Source organism: Rhinolophus sinicus, chromosome 15 (assembly GCF_057876585.1).
Source record: "Rhinolophus sinicus isolate RSI-liver-muscle chromosome 15, RSI-T2T, whole genome shotgun sequence".
NCBI classification, from domain to species: Eukaryota; Metazoa; Chordata; class Mammalia; order Chiroptera; family Rhinolophidae; genus Rhinolophus; species Rhinolophus sinicus.
Genome location: NC_142515.1, coordinates 31796967 through 31814943, shown reverse-complemented (window position 1 = coordinate 31814943; position 17977 = coordinate 31796967). Strand labels below are relative to the sequence as shown.

At 38.4% G+C, this 17977-nt stretch overlaps 1 protein-coding gene across 1 annotated transcript in view; it reads right to left on the bottom strand.

Moving 5' to 3' along the window:
- The window catches only part of LIPA (lipase A, lysosomal acid type), a 35391-nt gene that overhangs the window by 2940 nt on the left and 14474 nt on the right, over positions 1-17977 (bottom strand). The window contains exons 4-8 of the mRNA XM_019738989.3: positions 14670-14868; positions 13422-13531; positions 11936-12072; positions 7853-7999; positions 6891-6962 (exon numbers count right to left, since the gene is read on the bottom strand). Of these exons, the coding sequence (XP_019594548.2) occupies positions 6891-6962; positions 7853-7999; positions 11936-12072; positions 13422-13531; positions 14670-14868 (665 nt within the window). The remainder of the gene's footprint in view (positions 1-6890; positions 6963-7852; positions 8000-11935; positions 12073-13421; positions 13532-14669; positions 14869-17977) is intronic.

Genomic DNA, 17977 nt, shown 5'->3' with positions numbered 1-17977 from the left:
CACCATCTTTTCAGTGAATGTCATACTGTACATTGCTACCATAATTCAACTTTGAAAACTAATACATAGATAACATCTCTTAAAATGTGTACTTTTTTGGCACCCCTGGCATTTATATGGATTAATATACTTATATTAAAATACAAACATTAATTTTATATTCACACATCGATTTAATTATTGCATATTTATATATGCTATATATGGATTAATATATTTATATATGCTTATATCTATAATCTCCATATTTTCTAGATATCCACTCTACTTGACTAGTTATATTATTTAATATTTTAATGATTTTCTTGATTTAACCTTTTTCTTGAGTACCAGTTATTAGTATAATCACCAATTGTACTGCACACCGCACAATTCTAACTAGTTGGAAATACTAGAGCCATGAAATAATATCACATATGAAATGTAAATGTATGCATATTTAAACAGTAGGATTTAAAAGTGTTAACAAAAAGTCACTTATTTTTAAAATTTGAAGCAATGCAAATTCATATCTCCTCTATATCCCCAAATTGAAAAAATATGTCAAGAATTAAATCCAAAATTGGCATGCAAAATGAATGGGAAACTGTTCAAGCTTTGGCCAGAGGGTGGCATCTGGTAAATAGGAAAATCCTAGACATTTTATCAGAACCTCTTTTTATTTATGTGAGGTTTCAGTTCTTACTAATTGCATAAAATTCTACTGTTTGATGTAACAAAAGACAGCGTGGGATTGAAAACTAGAGGGGATTTCTACAGGAGAAATGTTTAGCATCTGCTTTAGCCTTTGCAAATTACATGTTAAATATCTTATTAACAAGCAGAACAAAATAAGGATTTATAGCACCTGTTAGTGCATCTGTGCTGTAGCTCTAGCTGTCAGTGAAAATATATCAATGCAAGCTGTTCTGCCACTGTAGACAGACAGTTTATCACTTTCTTACATATGTCTTTCAGCATTTATATAAAGTACTCAGAGTAAGTATGGAATATAAAGGAAAAACTTGCCTAGGGCTCAGACTGAACTTCTACACTTGACATTTGTGCTCAAAGTCATAGGACTTTAAACTATCCACTTGAAAGGGAATTTCAGAAGGAGGGAAATGTGAAGAAGATTATTTATAGTAAATAAACATGAAAATAAGCTAAAGTCCAGTAACAGATATTTGATTAAATATGAGGTGTGATCAAAAACTGTGGTGAATGTATAAATAAAAAATGTATTACAGTAAAAGACACACTGCCATTAATCCCCCTCAAAATACTCCCCCTCGCTTCAAACACACTTATTCAATTATTCTTGCCACTTTCTGAAGCATTTTCTGGAACTCTCTTTTGTGAGTGTCTTTACTTCATCCTCCATCATGACAACGCTCCATGTCACCCATCACTCCTGGTACAACAATTTCTGTCAAATAAATACATTACAGTTCATCCTCACCCACCTCATTCACCGGATCTGGGCATCATGCAACTTCTGGCTCTTCCCTCAAAGTCAAAATGACCATGAAAGGAAAATGTTTTGAATTGATTCAGGACATCAAGGCAGCCACGACAGCACAACTAAAGATACTCACAAAAGAGGACTTCCAGAACTGCTTCAGAAAATGGCAAGAACAATGGGATAAGTGTGTTTGCAGCGAGGGGGAGTACTTTGAGGGGGGATTAATGGCAATGTGTCTTTTACTGTCATATATTTTTTTAATTTAAACACTCACCATAGCTTTTGATCACAACTCACGTATTATATAGTACATCAATATACACAAGTTTGCAACTTTTGTAAATATAAATATAATAAACTAGAAAGAGAAAGCAGTTTATGAATAATGTTTATAAATAACATTAAACAGGAAAAAGAAAATGAAAGTGAACAAGCTCTGTGTTTATACTTATGTGATAATCCTATGTGGATAAAGATCAGGAGGACATATTTATAATATTAGGATATTAGGATAGATGGTATTTAAAGTGACATTTTAAAACTTATTTTTAGGTATTGAATGGTAATAAAAATGTCAATAGTTTCAATCTTTCTAAAGTACAATACATATCAGAAGTCTTAAAGACAGGCCTACCCTCTGACTACTAAGTCTACTTCTACAACTGTATCCTAAGAAAATAATTTGCCTAATGTATAAGGACAGATCTCTAATTCAAGAATATTTGTGCCATGATGGTTTACTGTTAAAAAAACAAAAAAGCTATCATAGTAAAAATAATAACAATAATAATTCAAGCAAAGAAAATCTGTCCTCAGTTACAAATATTTTAAAATTTAGCTGTTGACCTAAAAAGGTATTTTTTTATTATGACAGAGAGTGGTAACTGCCCCCAGGGCCCATTCTTGCTTCTTTCTTTCACTGATAGAATCCCTAAAGCTTTTGTGCTGCCAGAGTGGGAACTATATCCCTTATGTGCTTCCTTTATGTGGGCTGGAACACACATGGAGGCAATCCAGCTTCAACCAGGCAAAAGAGGACAGCATGCCAGAGACACAGCGCAACAGTGTGGCGGGAACTGTTAACCTCCTAGAATACTGTACCACAAACACACACACACACACAATTCTGGGCCACCTATGTCTGGATTGTATTATGAGAAAGAAAAATTATTTATTTAGAGGCTGTGTTTTGGCATCTCTGATACAGCAACTTAGCCTGTATCTAACAAATATAATGCTGTTTAATTAAATAAAAAAGGAAGATACATGCATGTAGTGTGATCCAACTTTTGTACTGGAAACAATTATACCAAAAAAAAAAAAAATATATATATATATATATATATATATATATATATATATATATATATATATATATATATGCTGCTTTGGCCAAACTGATTATTTTGAGTTAAAGACACTTGAAAAACAGCAGATGCAAGGAGGGTACTCTGACTGCCCTTCTTTGTAAAAGCAGGAGATAAAATTCCCATGTGAAAGAAGCCATCCCTGCACCAGGAGGAAGAAACCTTCTTGTCACTAAAGACAGAGGAGTGGCTGAAAGAAATCTGTACAAAAAGACCTTATTTAAAAAAACCTCTTATTTTTCTTAATCTCCCATATTTATTTTAGTTACTTTTTCACAATTGCTACGCTTTGTTCAACCTAGTATATAAGCTCTTAGGCCTAGTCACTTCTTTGGGTCTTCATTTTTTTCTTGTGAGACCTCCCATGCACATGTAAATAAAATTCATATGCTTTTTTACTGTTAATCTGTTTTACGTCAGTCCCAGTCAGACGACCTAAGAGGGTAAAAGAAAATTTTAAGCGTGCCTAAATTCCAAAATTCTAATAATAGTGGGCATATGAGTAATTTGTTTTTTTCTTTGTACTCACATATATTTTTTAATTTCTTAATGAACATGTATTACATATAAAATAAAAATTATACTGAATGTGTCTTTACAATGCTTTAAAGGACCTACCTAATGTACATTTGTTTTTGGTTTCTGAGCAGTAGGTTTCAAACAATTGAGAACATCAGAATCACATGAAAAACTTATTACAACGCAGATTCCAGGGACACACCTCCAGGAATTTGAATCCTCAGCAGGTCACGGGTAGGCTCAAGAACCGGGATTTTTTATAGCACTCTAAGTATTTCTGAACCACACTGCAAAGATATGTGAGGACCAGACTTCTTCAAATAGGAGTGAGCACCTGGGCTCTGAGTATGGCCCACAAGGGCGGTAGACATCGGAACAAGAGTCTTGGCTCGGGGTTTCTCAAACTTGTCAGATTTACAAAAAAGAACAGGAAGATTTGTAAACTAAATTTAAAGCCCAATAAAGAATTAGGTTTTGGAACTGTTAGAAAAACGGAATGCTAATTATTTAAACAAAAAAAAAGTAAACTTCTGAATGTACTATGAATAAAATGGCCTTGAAGGGAACCCCCAAACTTCACACCTGAATTGTGGCCCTCCGCTTGCTCACGCCCAGGCCCAAACACCTTCAGCAGAAGCCTTTCCCAGCAGGCACCAGGGCAGCCTGCACCAGCGTTTCCTTGACAGACAGAGTGGCAGCCCCTGGCCAACCCAGAGGAGGGAAAAGCAAGGAAAGCCTATGAAACAGCTCGACAAAGCAACTAGCTTCTTGACAAGGGGGTGACAGAGTGAGCAGACGAGCAAACGGCAGGACTGCCTTCCACAAGTGAATCTTGTCTACGGAAATGTTTATGAGGCACGTTCCAATATGGTTAGAAGCTAAAACCACAATGGGGCCCAAGAGAGGTGCCCTGGACCTCAGCCTGCAGCCTTTGACCCCAGCCAGCTGCTGGATAAAAGGAACTGGGACAAGCGCAGAAGCCTGGATGGCAGCTGATCCCAGAGCTCAACTGCAAACCCAGTGCTCAGTGGAGCCTGCCACACAGCAGGGTGAAGTAACACCGCTCCATAATACCCCACAGGGTAGTCTGACAGCCTCGGCTGCCACAGCCCCAAAGGCCCCTGAAAGGTGAGATATGGTGGCATGTGGCACATCACACGTGGGTTCCAATGGTCACTAAGATGGTGGGTAGCTCAACATCTGCCTTCAACTCAGCTCGGTCATCCTCCACGCAAAAGTGCACTAACTCCTGAGGTGACAGAAACTGGGCCTTTTGGGGGTAAAAAAGTGTACATTAGGTAAGAAGGTAAAAAATGCTCAAAAATGTAGGGGCATTTTGGTGACAAGGCATACGAAGAAGACAAGTGACCATAAACAGAACTGTGGCTACGAGAAAAGCAGGGACCTGAATGAACATTTGTGAACTTGAAGGACTTCTGAAGCTTTCAGGACATTCCTTAGAGGTGAATGTGTGCTCTTCAGCATGTCATAAACTACCCATATTCCAGATGCTCCTCATCTAAGCCATAGAAAACCCTGGCAATGAGGTGCTGAAACTTAACATTGGGCCTTACAGTCACTACAAAGGGCTGAAAGCCTCAGACCTGGTCCTGCCTGGTTCCTTACTGATGAGCCCAGGGACAGGTGAATGCCAGCACTCCCAACAGACAGGGCTCCTGAGACAACTGAGGAAGGATACTAAAGCATCAGTGATGTCCCAGGTTGGTGGTTCCCAAATCTGGTTGGGCAGAAAGAATCCACTGGGCAGAATTTCTTAAAAATACAAATTCTTACCACTCAGCAACAAAGGAATGAACTACTTAATGCATATAACACGGATAAATCTCAAAGTAATTATGCTGAGACAAGCCACACAAAAACAATATACACTGTATGATTACATTTACAGAAGCTCTAGAAAAGGCAAACTACCTATAGCGACAGAAAGCAGATCAGTCGTTGCTGGGGTAGGGAGAGGGAGAGGGTGAAGAGGAGGGTGTTAAAAGGGGATATAAGAAAACTTTTGGGGATGATATGTTTATCGTCTTGATTATGGTGATAGTTTCATGTGCATAAACCTGTGTCAAAACACACTAAATTGGGGCCACCCAGTGGCTCAGGCAGTTGGAGTTTCGTGCTCCTAATGCCAAAGGCTGCCAGTTCAATTCCCACATGGGTCAGTGGGTGCTCAACCACAAGGTTGCCGGTTGGATTCCTTGACTCCCGCAAGGGATGGTGGGCTCAACTCCTGCAACTAACAATGGCAACTGGACATGGAGCTGAGCTGCGCCCTCCACAACTAAGATTGAAAGGACAACAACTTGACTTGGAAAAAGCCCTGGAAATATACACTGTTCCCCAATAAAGTCCTGTTCCCCTTCCCCAATAAAATCTTTAAAAAAAAAAAAACATAGTAAAGTGTACACTTTAAATACTGTACATCACTTATACCTCACTAAAGCTGTTTAAAAAATAAAAAATTCTCCAGTCTAAATGAATTAAATTCTCTAGCATTGGGACACAGGAGTCTTTGTTTTCAAAAGCCTGGATTGTAGCCAATCAAGCATCGCTACCATGAACCCACACCCCTTACTTTTCTTAAACAATATTTTATTAAAAGGTATACGTTTAAAGGCAACTCATGTGATTCTGATACAGGCAGTGACTGCCCAATGTTTGGAAATTGCTATCTAAGACATCCATAGAATTTTGGTTTGGAGCTTAAATAGTAGTTAGTTCATATTTAAAAAAGAAGTTAAGGGGGAAAATTGTACATAAGTAGGTCCTGAGGTATAAATAAGTTCCTTACATATTTTTAGGGTAAATGGAAAGCAAGTTATAAAACAGTAAGTAAAAGAAAATAAATCTATTTCTACAACTATTATTTCTATCTGTATGTTTAACGACTTCTTTCTGAACTGATAAGCAAGAAGAGGTATAGAGTAGAATGCAGAGACAGTTCATATCTCTGGATACACGTTTTCTATCTCTGTGTGGGATTATAGAATTCTTTTATTTTTAAATCTTAAGAGAATTTTTACTATATTTTGCCCATGTGTAATTTCTAAATCTTTTAGAATAAACAAACACGTATTACTTTTGTGATATGTGATAAAACAATCAAATTCTACTTTAAAAGTTTGTGGCTCCCATTTACACCCATGATTGGTTTAGCTCTGATTTATCCACTGATAGTTCAGGCATATTTTGTTCAGTTCCAGAGTTAATATTGAAAGAGCAGCTTCTTTCTCCAAAGCTGCTCTAAAATTTTGCTGTATAAAGCAACACAAAAACAAAATAAATCTAGGACTCAATGAAAAACTGACAGAGGGGAGAGAAAGGGAAAGAAAGAAAATTCAATCCCAATAGCTGTTTGGTGAACGCATACATAGTAGTTTTTCCCAGGGAGGATAACAAAAGCAACACACACACAATGACCGGAACACAGCAGCTCTGGGGAAGGACTTGTAAGCAGGGCTCACAGAGAGGTGCTTCGTGGGATGCACAGATCTTTCTAACGCTGATTTTCACAACCCCCAATGCACTCTTGGAATGCCTACCTGTCTCCAGTGTATCATATTCTGTACAGAAGTTCCAGCAGGAGAGTGTGTTATATACACAGGCACTCTAGACTGCAAAATGAACATGTTGAAAAAAAGAATAAAAACAGTGTTAAGGAAGCATTGATAATAAACAAAATTTTCCCTTCAAAGCATTTAAAAACTACAGAGACACAAACTAAAATATATGAGATTAAGGGCAGGAAAAAAAAACTCTTTAGCTACATATATGTCCTAGAAAAACATGTACAACCACAAACACACCACACACAGCGTACATATGAAAGAAGGACATACAGCAACATGATAACTAACCATGGGACTGTATGAGTTGAGATTACTGCTCATTTTTATTTTCTTCTTCATACTTTTCTGGATTTCCAAAATTGTATATAGGTACATATGTATGTAACAAGAATACCTCACTTTTATCGCCAGAAAGAAAAATTAACATCACTTAAAAAAAATTCCCTAGAGCATTCATTCCAGAATTCTAAAACCTGTTCTCAAAATGCAACATTACAAACTACAAATATATTTAGAAATGCCAGCATATGGCTGACCAAGGGCTTACATTTTATAAAATAAATACATAAATGTGCATACACACATACATGTGTGTGTATGTGTAAATGAATATTCCAAATTTAAACACGTTTATAATAATTTTTTTAAAGAAACAAATCACTAGAATAAATATAAATGTCAAGACTTAAGTTATGACTGATCTCCTCATTCAGTAGTTTCCGTATAGATGCAACACGGCAATGACAATGCCTGGCCTGAGGACAGCAGCAGACGGTATTCCAGCCACTTGCAGAAGTTGATTCTGGTGCCTCTTCCATGAGAGCTCTAATGATTTCTTCCTACCTCACCCACATCCTCCAACACAAAGGAGCACATTCACAGGTAAAACACAAGCAGTGAAAGCTTAAAGCATGTCTTATTATAAACATACATACCATATTTAAATTTCTCTCATTAAATCCACAGAGAACAAAGAAGACATTTCCACAAAGCTCCTTCAGAATGACATGATTGCAAACATGCATACTCAGCCACTTCAAAACTGCATTCTGCGGTAGAAATTGTTTGACCCCAAATACGTCCTACAAAATAAAAAGAAGCCCAAGAATATCTCAGCATTTCATTCTGGTACACGGGCCTCCACGACCCACCTCAGAAGCAGAGACCAGTGCCACATGTCTCCACGGATGGCCTCAGGAGAGAAATGGCAACCAGTGGGTGTTCAAACTAGGACACCTACGCAGTATGTTTACTAAGGCAAAAGCAGATGCTATAGGTGTGTATTTAAAGTTTCAAGTGAAGAAAAGGAGGCAGAAAATCACATTTACAGCAGACTTTTACTGTGGGAAATGGTCTTCACAATCACTCATCCCAGGGCCATCCCCAAAGAGGTTCACCTGACTGATGGATTGGTAGTGACTTCTGAGAAAGATACTACACTTCTTGACCAGCAATGTGTCTGCCTAGGGCATAGCCAACCCATTCTATTGGCCAGGGGGCCAAATCCTGCCCAATGCCTACTGTATTTTTTTAATCCTTTTTTTAAATTATTATTGTTGTAGTGGAACACACATAAAACAAAATTTACCATTTTAACCATGTTTAAGTGTTCGGTTCAGTGGCATTCAGTACATTCACACTGCTGTGCACCCATTACTACGATCCATCTCCAGAACTCTCTCAACATCTCAAACTGAAACTCTCTGACCCCCTTAAACAATAACTCCCCATTCCTCCTCTGCTGGCACTGCCTGTTTTTATATATAAAGTTTATTGGAACACAGTCACACTCATTTCTTTACACACTGTCTCTGGCTGTTTGCACACGAAGGTGGCAGAGTTGAGTAATCGCCACAGAGACCGTTATGGCCCACAAAGCCAAAAATATGTACTATGTGGACCTTTACGGAAAATGTCTGCCGACTCCTGGACTACATTAGCCGTAACGGCTACTGAACCTGTGCTCAAATATTTCGGGGGCAATCACTGTACCCTCAAGGTAGATCTCCACAGACTTGCACAACAGGAAATAGGAAAAAGACCTTCCTTATATTAAACCCAAATTTGTCTCCTTACAATTTACACTTTTGCTGATGCCTACCCTGTGGGAGGACAAGCAGGAATGAAAAACTCAAACATCTACAAAGACAGTTTTATGGATTGAACTGTGCCTCCCCCCACCCCCACCCCAAAAAGATACATTGAAGTTGTAATCCCCAGTATCTCAGCATGTGCCCTTACTTGGAGACAGGGTCTTTTCAGAGATAATCCGATTAAGATGAGGTTCTTAGGGTGTGCCCTAATGCAGTATGAGTAGTGATCTTATAGAAAGGGGAAATTTGAACACAGGGAGATTTGGACCCACAGGGAGAATACCATGTGAAGATGAAGGCAGGAATTGGGGTGATGCTTCTACAAGTCAAAGAAGGCCCAGCAAACCACCAGAAGCTAAGGGAGAGGCATAGAACCGATTCTTCTTCACAGTCCTAACAAACTAATACAGTCAGGCATGTAAAACAAGTGACCAAAACAGCAAATGGAAAATGCCAGCCTGCCCAGGGTGCTGAGTAGGGAGTGACGAGAACTGGTGAACTGGAAAGCTTATGCTCAGCCTAACATGTGCAACTGCTTTGTGGTACACAGCTTCCTTTTCTTTCCCCCCAAAATAATCAATTATCAAGATGTCAATGTTAAACAGCCTGCTTTTTAAAAGGTACAACTAAGTTAACTTTAAAACATTTCATGGGCTGTATTCAACATTGCTTCAAGCCAATTCGGTCCACATACACACCGCCTGGGATCTGTCTTCTACAAGACAACCAATCAATATCTAAAGCCAGATATCAGGTCTCCTTGAATGTTCTCTTCTCCATACTAATCACGCTAAGATTAGCTGGGGAGAACCAGGAAGTAAATGTCAGATGCAGAGAAGGTTACACAACATGAAAAGGCATCCGTTTCTAAAACTGCTGGCTTTGAGTCTACGTAATGGTTACATGTGGTAAATGCATATTTTTTTGAGGTTATCTACCAAAAATAAGGTAATAGTATGATGCATTACTGACTTAAATCACAATAAGCCAAGCCTTCCTTTTGACTGACGAAGGACGTGGAATTGATCTTACACTTCAGAATACTTTGTTACCCAAACACTACTGTGGCAAACTCCACTGAAAATTATGTCAAAGCAGGACAGTATTACAGAAAAAGAAAATTCACCTTACACATTCACAGGCCCTCCTCAGATCAACTTTGATGTCTTATAATTTACACCTTTGTATTCTGAGAAAGAGTTAGGATATTAGGATACTCAGCTTTCATGGAAGCAATATATGCTTTCCATACCTAATTTAAAGATATTGTGGACACTCACTCTTTCACTTTGTCATTCTTCCAAGATATTATGAAATACCGTTGTCTAGGAAAGTGATTCGCAAATACCAGTCTGTTTAGTCTACATTAGAATTACGTAGGGTGGTTGGTAAAACCACAGATCCTGGGCCCCAGTCCAGATTTAACAAAACACCATCTCCAAGGTGGGGAGCAGGAGTTGCATCTTTACAAAGCTACCAAATTACAATCTGCAGGGATTAAATGAAACTGAAAACATTCCCATGACACAGCAATTTCAGTTTTCCATAATAAATAAATAAATAAATAAAAACCGGGGGGGGGGGGTAGAGGGGGAGGGGCAAGAATGCAGCAACAGCAAATTGGCAACAGCCTAAATATCTACCATAGGTTTCTGGTTAAATAAGTTCCTACATAAGGTGGCTCCTTATAGTGGAAAACTTACAATGCAGCAGTTAAAAAGAATGTGATAGAGTTCTATGTATTAACTTGATAGTTCTCCAAGAGTGAAAAATGCAATCTGCAGAACAATACACATAGTTGGACGCTGCCTACATTAAAACAAAACATTTCTCCCCAGAAATTCTCACACAAGGTCTATAAGAAAAGATCCCCACTGAGCACTGTGCTTAATTCTGAGGAAGGCACTAAGAGAAGCCCTGGTAGTTAAGGGGACTTTATTTGTAACCACTAAGTTGTGTATAATAAAAATTGATGCTTCTATTACCCAAGACATTAAAAATTAATTTGGTTTGAGGGGGTCACATCTTATCTGCAGTCTGGTCACCTATGCAGAGAACCCATCTTATGTGAGTCAGATATGAGATCAAAATACAGTCTGTATTTCTTGTAAAACTCTCTTAAATGGCCAGTAGATATGTTATACCTGATTTTAAGTATATATTTCTGTATGGGATCTCGTGTTTGTACATATAAACATATCATATATAAAACATAGTGCATGCATACTGGACCACATGGCTTCAGCTGGCTCTCAACTCCTCATACAAACTGCTTCCTCATTGAACAGAGTGTGGGGGTCACATAGCTTCAGGGCTGGCCCCAATGAAGTTATTGGCTTGTGTGATACAGGCCATATAATAAAATCCCATAATAGTGTCTTTAGATCAACTTCAGTGTGATCAGGGGAACGGTTCATTTCCTGTCTCCCATCTCCTGACTACTCCTACCGCGTTTCCCCGAAAATAAGACCCGGTCTTATATTAATTTTTGCTCCAAAAGACACATTAGGGCTTATGTTGAGAGGATGTCATCCTGAAAAATCATGCTAGGGCTTATTTTCCAGTTAGGTCTTATTTTCGGGGAAACACTGTATGTAGCAGTTCACTGCGTAGAATAAAAGGCAACTCCAAGATGGTTTACGTTATTCTCTCCCAGACTTTCCTGTGCTCCCTTTGTATGGCGGGTGGAGGTTTGCACTGATATGTTAACCGTGAGAACATGGAGCTCAGATGTAGAGTGAATGATACTCCTTCCCTGACTTCCCACTATCTGGAAGAACGGGCAAAGATGGGGGAATCATGGAAAGAAGAGATCCCACTTTCCATTGATAGCAAGACATAGAGGAGGCAAGAACAGACTCTCCCTCTAGTGGCCGATTCTTCAGATTTGAAAAAGAAATTGAGGGCAGGGAGCTGTTCAAGTACCTTAATGAGAAGATCAGGTAATCGTCCTAGTTTAGTTATAGGGCTAGTAGCGAACGTGATTGAAGCCACAGGAGCCAGGGCAAAAAACATTTTAATCTTTTTGGCCAGCTCCGGGATCCGTGAAAACGCTATAAAACCTGTGGGAACAAAAGGAAGGTAGATAACAGGAATTCGATCTTCTGGGACTTTCTCTGAGAAGGCAAGGGGGTGATGCGTGACGCCCTCTAGTGGCAACCTGAGAAACATGCAAGCAAACACTTGCAATGGGGTCCTCTGAGCTTCTAGGTGAGGATATCCTGAGTTTAATTAAACTAGTAAATCAAGTATTTGTTAAGTGCTTGTTTCAATTTTCAACCTAGATATGCACTGGAAGAAACCTAAGTTGCTACTAATATAAATCGAGCTAAGGAGAGACTGTATTCCTAACAGCTCAGCCTCACCAGCCCCATCCCCCTGAGTCCCTCTCCCCACCCCTAAGAACAATTTACAGAAGCATCCAAATCATCACCACCGACTCAAAAGGGATTTAGAGTGCCTTAGCATTAAACTAACTCTTATCTTCCTCTCAGGTCACTTCTAGCCTTAAACTTGGCCCCAGAATGTCACTTCAGAAAGTGTGGCAGAGGACATTAAGTAGACAAATTATGGAAGTAGGAATATAAATGAAGAAAAATGCTTAATTCAGTGAATAAAAAAGGCAAATGTTACTTTTTGTTTGTGGCCTCTCAAACTGGCAAAGACTGGTGGTAGTGAGGGTGAGGCAATTTAACCATATTTATCAAGACAGTTAAAAGCTTTCTCATATTTCATATAGAAATTCTTCTAGGAATGTATTTATTCTAAGGAGATTGCATGATATGAGCACAAAGACATTAGTCCCAGTAAACACTAAAAAGGGGAATTATATAAATTATGGAACAGGTTCCCAGTCCCTAATCAAAGGAACTCTCGTTTGCTAGAATTATGGGCAATTTTTGTTTTCTTTAAACTTTTCTAAATTTCCTATTTTTGTTTACAATGAACACACATTACTTTTACAGTCAGCATAAATAAAAAAATACATATGACTTTTAGAAACTATTTATACATGGCATCTTAGTAGTTTTATTCTACTTAACTTTAAAAGCAGTGCACTTTCTTGTTTGCTTTTTTAAAATCTCTGCATTTATAAAACCCTCTCACATCCCCATATTGCTTAACTAGAAAAATACGTAAGAGGCTGTGGCTTACATTAATTCCTTGAAATTCAAGAGCAACACACAACATGTTTATCCATTTATATTAGAGTCTGAATTTCCAGAGAAGATGAAATATTACCAAAATTCCTCGCCCTTGCTCTAATCATTATTTCTGCTTGGCATTAAAAAAATAAAAAATAAAATCTATTTGAGATAACATTTTCTTTAAATATATTTCACTTTTCAGAGCAAATGCAAACTTGGTAATAACACATTATATCCACTTTCAATCTTCATTACATACGTACCTATCGTAGTGCCTTGAGAATGTCCCACATAGTATACCTGTTGTTGGCCAGTTTTATTCAGAATGAAGTTAATTGAAGCTGGGAGGTCATAATTTGCCATCTCATCAAAACTGTAATCAAAAAATGGAACTCGTTCACTAAGACATTGCATACAAATGCAACAGCACACAAATAATAAATGTGTGGTTTGATGACTAATCAAAAACTGAACACAGCTGGGTAAACAAGGACTAAGCACAGGAAACAGAATATTTCCGGGACTGCAGAAGCCCCCTGGGCTCCCTTCCAATCCTGCCTCCCAATAGTAATCATTATCCTGATTTTTACACCATAAATTAGCTTTTCCCATGTTTGAACTTGTCTATAAATGGGATCAAACAGTATGTATTCTGTATTGGGCTATATCCAAAGTGTCACACATAGTTATAGGCTGTTGGTTGTGTAACTATAAACACACTTAATTTGTCCATTCATTGCTGATGGGCATTTGGTAGTTTCCAATTTTTCACTATTACAAATAATATGCCAATAAAATCAATATATTCTTGTACATGTCATTGGTAAAAAGCTCTCATTCTTGTGTTTCATGTGCTTAGATAGGGTCTGGTTTTACAAATGGGAATCAAGTCTGGAGGATCCATAGCCAGGTCTTCTCTATACCTGGTACCAAGACAGAGGCCCTGGAGCCATGTGCATGTGTGTGTCTGTCATCAGGAGATGGATAAGCTAGTTGTTACCACCACTTATGATGTGCCACGTTCTTTCCCTGTATCCTCTCCTTTAATCCCCCAATAATCTTTTAAGATAGGTATTTATTATCCCCATTTTACATAAAGAAAACTGCAACACGTGTAGCCCTTTGTGTCTCAGTATTAATTAGGTCACATAGGTATTAATTAGCAGAGCCAGAAATAAGAGTAAAATTTCTGGATATAGAATAATGAACATTTAAAATGTGTGGTTATGGAGGAAGAAAGGTTATGGGACACAATTTACACAGCATCCCACACCACCAGGAATGCCAAAATAACCAAAAATTCCTAATTGAATCTAATTCTTAAATGCAATCATTTACTTATAATTTACCTTACTGCTATTTATTAAATCCCTAAAAAGGTTTAAAACCTTTCATGATTTATCAGTTTCCCCTTTCACATGATCGTGAGTTATCCATCTATTTGCCTTGCCATGTGTCTGCGTTAAGGGTACTAAGAAAATAGACCCCTGTCATAATCAATTCAAATATACCTGAAGGCCCAGAATTCATCCTGAGAAACAGAAAGCGTCTTGTGTTTCCGAGACCAGGTGTTTCCCCTGCTGTTCCCCATCCACACGTCGAAACCAGCATCTGCCAGAATGAAGCCCAGGCTGCTGTTGGGCAGGTTTGTGACCCAGTTACTGGAATCTGCCAGCAGGCCGTGCTGCAGGAACACTACTTGTCTGGGACCTGAGAAACATCCATGTTTAGGAGTTAGCAGCACCGAGCTTCAAAACAAACGCGATATTTTGCTATAGAGGTAACGTAAGTGAATAATGAAATAGAAACAAATTAAAATATTGAGGTAGCAATGCACGCTTATATAACACTAGTAAAGAATGGGGTTTTTAATCATTTATTCCTTTTTTAAAGACTTTTAATTAAAATATAGATAACTAACTACATTATTGTATTAGTTTCAGGTGTACACCATAGATATTCAACATTTATGTACCTAAAGAAGTGATCACCATGATAAGCTCAGCAACCATCTGAAACCGTACAATATTATTGACTATGTTCCCTATGCTGTACATTCTATCCCCATGATTACTGTGTAACAACCAATTTGTACTTCTTAATCCTTCCCCCTTTTTCACCCACACCCCCAACCCCCCTCCCATCTGCCAACCATCAAAATATTCTCTGTATCTATGAGTTTGTTTGTTTTGTTTCCTTTGTGGTTTAGATTCCACCTATAAGTGAAATCACATTGCTGTCTGACATATTCCACTCAGCACAATACCCTCCCAGTCCATCCATGCCACCACAGATGGCAAGAACCCATTCCCATCTGTGGCCGAGCAATATTCCATTGTATATATGTATGACCTCCTACTCTTATCCATTCATCCATCAACAGACACCCAGGCTGCCTCCACATCTTGGCCATTGTAAACAATGCTGCAATGAACATGTGGATGCACGTATCCCCTCGAAGTAGCATTTTGGGTTTCTCCAGATAAATACCCAGAATTAGGATTACTGGGTGATTCTTTGTCTCTTGCTGTAGCCTTTGTTTTAAAGTCTGTTTTGTTTGGTGTAAGTATTACTACCCCAGCTTTTTTTGTTGTTGTTTCCATTTTCATAAACAATCTTTTCCCGTCCCTTTACTTTCAGTCTGTGTGTATCTTTCTATCTGAAGTGAGTCTCTTGTAGGCAGCATATGTAAGTCTTGTTTTCTTATCATTCAGCCTAAAGAATATATTTTTAAACAGTGCTGGCAAAGCAGCAACTGGGTGATTTTTGCATATCTAGTAACAAGACACTTTTTAAAATATATTTTTCAGAATGTATGAAATGTTTCTACACTTTGCTCCAGTAATAGGATTTTTCAGAATGTATCCTAACAAAATAAGCCAAAAGAAAAAAACAAAAGATCACACACACAAATTCATAAATATAAATACACATTTATTCATATAGACATACATACATATATTTATTCACATAGACATACATACACATATATAGATATGTGTGTACATACGTGTGTGTGTGTATATATGTGTGTGTGTGTGTGTGTGTGTGTGTATACATATGCAAATTTATCTTCTACTCATCTGTACCTGAGCCAGTGATATAAGTGGAGAAAACAAAGACTTGAGAGCTAAAGAAACCTGACTTCCGGCTGCTGACACAGTGTTAATGTTACTCAGTCATTCATTAAACAAGCATTTATTAAGTACCAACTATGTGCCAGCATGCCAGCTATATGCTGGGAACACAGCAGAGAACAAAAACAGCAGCAGAAAAAAAAAAATCATCCTCATGGAGCTGACATTATACTGACCATGAGTTTTAGAGTCAGACAAACCTGGGTTCAAATTTGTCTTCTCCAAGTTTTGATGTGCCACTTTGGACATGGAATTTCAACATCCCCCGAAATTGATAACATCCCCTGAAGCATGGAAATGTAATATGTAGCTTAAAGGGAGTAATTAGATATGACATATTATGTGAAATAGTTCTTAGCAAAGGGTCTAACACACAGTAGGAGTTCAATAAACAGCTCATATTTTTAGGTTGCTTAACCAGTCTGAGTTTCAGTTCCATAAAAAATTGTTAAGAGAAATAAATGAGACAATTATCTGGTATAATGACTAACACACAGGTCAAAATGAACAAATTAGAGCTCCCTTTGCCTTCTGCCCATTCTTCACAACAGTGAAACACTAGAAACAAGCTACTTGTTGAGTGGTCAAATAATTAATCTCATCCACTTGATGCAATAATTAAGCCATCAACAATGACAAGGATTGCATCCGCACAGAAAAGCTTATGCTGTAGCCTTGAAAGGGAAACAAGTACAGGATACAAAATTAAAGACTCCCTGCACTATGGCTATGTGGCATTGATGTCCACAATGAGAAGGAGTGTAAAATATCCAGGACAAATGAAAAGAAGGATTCATCGGATAGTCAGATGGGAAGTGAACTGACAAACTTTTATTTCTGTTAATGTCCTAACGTGGATTTGGTAACCAATAAATTGCTTTTCAATGACTGTCCCTCTGATGCAAGGTGGCCTCTACATACCTGACAACATGAATGGTACCCCCTGGAGGTATGCGATGTGGGGTGTTGCTCCTCTCATTGTAAAAACAGTGGGACCAAGCAAAGGTCCCAAATGGCTAGGATTTTCTAATCCCAAAGTGGCAGCCCTCTGCCAAGGCCATATAGGTGAGCTTCTGCTGGGGGAGGAGAAGAGAAAGTAAAGAGGCCAAGATCGGAGCAGCTTTCTGTGACCACTTTGCCTTCGAATGTTTGTATTAATGCTCCCTTCCCAAGTCTACACTGACTGTGAAAGCTCTACATGTAAGTCTCTGCAGTAGCTACGACATCTTATGAACAGGCTCCCTGCCTTCCGTGAAGATAATAACCAGTTGGAGAAATAAGAATCATAAAATGTTCAAAATTATACACTTCAGTGTAAGTGACAATAATAATTACTGAAAGGAATTCATTTTTAAGTTGCAGTCGATGAGCTGTGTTTTAAATGAGTTTCCTCCTAAACATTTATGTGATGCCTCACTGGGGGCATCACAGCATGCAGCGCTGTGTGAAGGGCGCCCAGGAGCCGTGCGAGGGTGCTAACATCTCCCTTGGCATGGGAAGACACTTTTCATGCATCCAAGGTGCTTTGGGGCTGGAACATGAGGAAGAAGATATGACCTTAAAATATGAGAAAATCAGACTGACCAAAGAAAGATTTTGGCAGCATACAGGGACCACTGTATGGTTCCAAGGACTGCCTTGTTCCAAGAGGCTCTCCTACTGGTCAGCGGTAACAGAACCAC